The 3,691-nt window shown below is 51.9% G+C and overlaps 1 protein-coding gene across 1 annotated transcript in view; it reads right to left on the bottom strand.

Annotated features, from left to right (window-relative positions):
- Positions 1-1,967: 1,967 nt before the first annotated feature.
- LOC107125892 (sodium- and chloride-dependent neutral and basic amino acid transporter B(0+)-like) overlaps positions 1,968-3,691 on the bottom strand; it is a gene marked incomplete at both ends in the record, with an annotated part of 2,366 nt that continues 642 nt past the window's right edge. Inside the window, one exon of the mRNA XM_015429351.1 lies at positions 1,968-2,122. Coding sequence (XP_015284837.1) covers positions 1,968-2,122 — 155 coding nt within the window. The remainder of the gene's footprint in view (positions 2,123-3,691) is intronic.

The following is a 3,691-nucleotide window of genomic DNA, read 5'->3' as shown; positions in this document are numbered from 1 at the left end:
GTTCTGAAATGCGCAGGAGCAGAAAACCAAGTTAGCGGGGTAGGAGGGGGTGGGGATCTGGCACTATGGGTGCCAATCTCCAGGAGTGGCCTGGAGATCTCCCAGCAGGGGCAATTTCCTGCAGGAGTGCACAGGAGCGGAGCTCCGGCAGTAAAGAGCCCAGGGGGCCGGCACATGCAACAAGCCCCGCCCCCTGCTTCCAGCAGCGCTCAGTCAGAGCAAGAAGCAGCCAGGTAAGTTGCAGTGGGTGTTGCCTTCTGACACACTTCCGGTGATGTCAGGGGGTGTGGCATATGCAAGTAAGTTATGCTAATGAGTTATGCTAATGAGCCCCTGCACCTCTTTTTCTACAGAATGGCCCCTGTCTCCCAGAATCACAACTGGTCTCCAGGCGACAGAGATCAGCTCCCCTGGAGAAAACAGCTGCTTTGGTGGGTGGACTCCATGGCATGGTAGCTTGCTGAAGTCCCTTGCCTCCCCAAATGAAGATAGATCCAGGTGGGGCAGCCATGTTGGTCTGAAACAACAGAACAAAGTCAGAGTCCAGTGGCACCTTTAAGACCAACAGAGCTCTATTCCAGCAGTGAGCTTCCGTGTGCATGGCACACTTAGTCAGACAAAGTGTGCCGTGCACACAAAGGCTCACACCTTGCAGGGCCGGCTCACTCACTAGGCGAACTAGGCGATCGCCTAGAGCTGACCAGCCCTTAGGGGCGCCAAACTGCACCCGGCCCCATACTCTGAGAGATTCTTGATTATTTGTTTGTGTTTTTCATTCTTCCAAAAATGCATTTATTATTGGGAAATGGTGGGCGCAAGGGGGGGGCGCCAGAAGGGATCCTCGTTTAGGGGCAAAATAAACTGGGGCCGGCCCTGACACCTTAAATAAAACTTTGTTGGTCCTAAAGGTGCCCGACTGGACTCTGACTTCGTTCTGTTGTTTTCCTGGTTGGTTTTAATTTTTTAAAACAATCCAGAGTTGACTGAAAGAGAAACACAGACTCATTGAACTTTGAGCAGACAGCTTTTGTGAATCTGAATAAGGACAACTGACTGCTTGAGGGATGTAGAGGGAGAGAGACTTGAGCAGACCTCTATGTGAATATCTATCGACCTTTGTATTTTTTCTGTGAATGGAATATGTTGTTAGTCTTTATTACCAGACACTAAATATGTTACGGCTTTCGCACAGTCTCATTTGTTGTCGTATTGTTCTGTAGACATCTAGCACACGTCTGTATATATTGTTTTCATAGTAAAAGGAAAGGTAAAGGTTCCCTTGCTTGAAAGCCAGTCGAATCCGACTCTAGGGTTGCGGTGCTCACCTCCGTTTCAAAGCCGAAGAGCCAGCGCTGTCCGAAGATGTTTCCATGGTCATGTGGCCGGCATGACTAAACACCAAGGCGCACGGAACGCTGTTACCTTCCCACCGAAGCGGTACCTATTTATGTACCTATTTATCTACTTGCAATGTCTTGCTTTCGAACTGCTAGGTTGGCAGGAGCTGGAACTAGAGACGGGAGCTCACTCCGTCACGCGGCACACTCGGGTCTCGAACTGCTGAACTACCGACCTTCCACAGCCTGCAGTTCAGCGTCTTAACCACTTGAGCCACCGCAGCTTTTTTCATACCGACTTTAATTTTTTAAAAACATATATTTCTTGTATATTCCTGTTGTAAGCCGCCCTGAGCCCTGCTTGCAAGGGAGGGCGGCCTAGAAATCTAATAAGTGAAAGAAACCCTGCCCTCTCTGGGCGCCACCCCCATAATCTCCAAGAATCTCCCAACCCAGAGGTGGCAACCATAGCTGGGACCAATCTGGCTCTCAGTGGACTGAACCACACTGAGTGGGACTCAGCAGGGCTGCTGGGGGGAAGCAGCGGCCCCTTTCATCCCAAAGCCCCCCCGCCTCCAGCATCTCTTGCTTCACGAACACCCTCCCCCCCCAGCACGGTTGCAGGATCACCTGGGCCTGGCAGAGGTGGGCGTTCTGCGGGGCATCACAGGACCAGGGCAGGGGGCTCTGGAAGGACATGCCCAAGTAGTAGAAGGTCCAGGCGATTATGACGTTGTAGTAGAGGGAGACCAGCGAGGAGACCAGCAGCATCCCGATCCCGATACCTGCACGGGGAGAGGAGGGGGGGGGGTAAGCCTCCTCCGTGACAAGCTGCCCCCAGGAGAGAGCTGCCCCCAACGGCTGCCCGTTTACCGTGGGCAGACTCCTAAGATGCAGCACCCACCTCTTGGCGGAGCCGGGCCCCGCGGGCAGCTGCCAGTGGGACTCCAAGACCCAGTCCCATAGGGGGCCACTCAACACACGGAGGTTTGTTTAGAGAGTCAATATGGACTGTGTCCTTCAAGAGTTGATCAGTAGAAATGGATAAGAATTGGGGTTGCTACACCCTCAGATAAAGCCATTCTTGTGAAACGGGTCGCTTACATTGCGCAGCATTCGTTTGAGTGTGAGCAGTAATAGAAGAAAATTTTCTACGGAACGACTACAGCAAATGATTCTGCAAGCATGTCTTTATGGGCTCTTCGTTATTTCTGTCACAGATGCTGTTTTTGGAGCTCCACTTCCTCCCGTGATCTCTCATTTTCAACCTCCAGGTGGAGACTGGAGATCTCCCACTACTACAGTTGATTCCCAGATGATGATCCCTTCCCCTGGGGAAAATGGCTGCTTTGGAGGGTAGACTCGATAGCCCTGTACCCCGCTGAGGCCCTTCCCCTCCCCAAACCCCGCCTTCCCCAGGCTCTGACCCCAAATTCCCAAGAATTTCCCAGCCTGAAGTTGGCAACGCTAAGGCATCTCCTTTCCTATTCCAGCCTCTCTCTCTCTCTTGTGTATTTTTCGTGTGTGTGTGTATGCATGCATAAGAACATAAGAACATAAGAGACGCCAATGTTGGATCAGGCCAAAGGCCCATCCAGTCCAACACTCTGTTTCACACAGTGGCCAGAAATACCAGGTGCCCTCAGGAGGTCCACCAGTGGGGCCAGGACATTAGAAGCCCTCACACTGTTGACCCCCCCCCCAAGCACCAGGAATACAGAGCATCCCTTGCCCCAGACCGAGAGTTCCTATCTAGACTATGTGGCTAATAGCCACCGATGGACCTCTGCTCCATATGCCTATCTAATTCCTTTTTGAAGCCGTCCATGCTTGTAGCCGCCACCACTTCCTGTGGCAGTGAATTCCAAGTGTTAATCACTCTTTGGGTGAAGAAGGACTTCCTTTTATCCATTCTAACCCGACCGCTCAGCAATTTCATGGAGTGCCCACAAGGAGTTCTTGTATTGTGAGAAAGGGAGAAAAGTACCTCTTTCTCAACCTGCTCTTTCCCATGCATAATATTATAAACCTCAATCATGTCACCCCTGAGTCGTCGTTTCTCCAAGCTCAAGAGCCCTAAGCGCCTTAACCTTTCCTCATGCATGTGAGTCATGTTGAGCTCTGGTGACTGACCCCTATTGGGGGCCTGGAGGATAGTCAGAGGGGTGGCTGAGTAAAGCCTGCCCCTGCCTTGCACCTCTGGCATTCCTTGGAGGTTGCCCTTCCAGTTACTTGCGAGGTTCAGCCCTGCTTAGCTTCCGAGGTCTGGCAAGATCGGGCTTGTCTGAGCTACCCACGTCAGGACTTGTTCCAACCTCCCTCTGTTGATTTCTCTGTCATCAAGAAAAGTCGTG

The sequence above is a fragment of the Gekko japonicus genome, unplaced genomic scaffold, assembly GCF_001447785.1.
Source record: "Gekko japonicus isolate JY-2015 unplaced genomic scaffold, Gekko_japonicus_V1.1 scaffold8473, whole genome shotgun sequence".
NCBI lineage: Eukaryota > Metazoa > Chordata > Lepidosauria > Squamata > Gekkonidae > Gekko > Gekko japonicus.
This window is presented reverse-complemented; position numbering and strand designations above follow the sequence as displayed.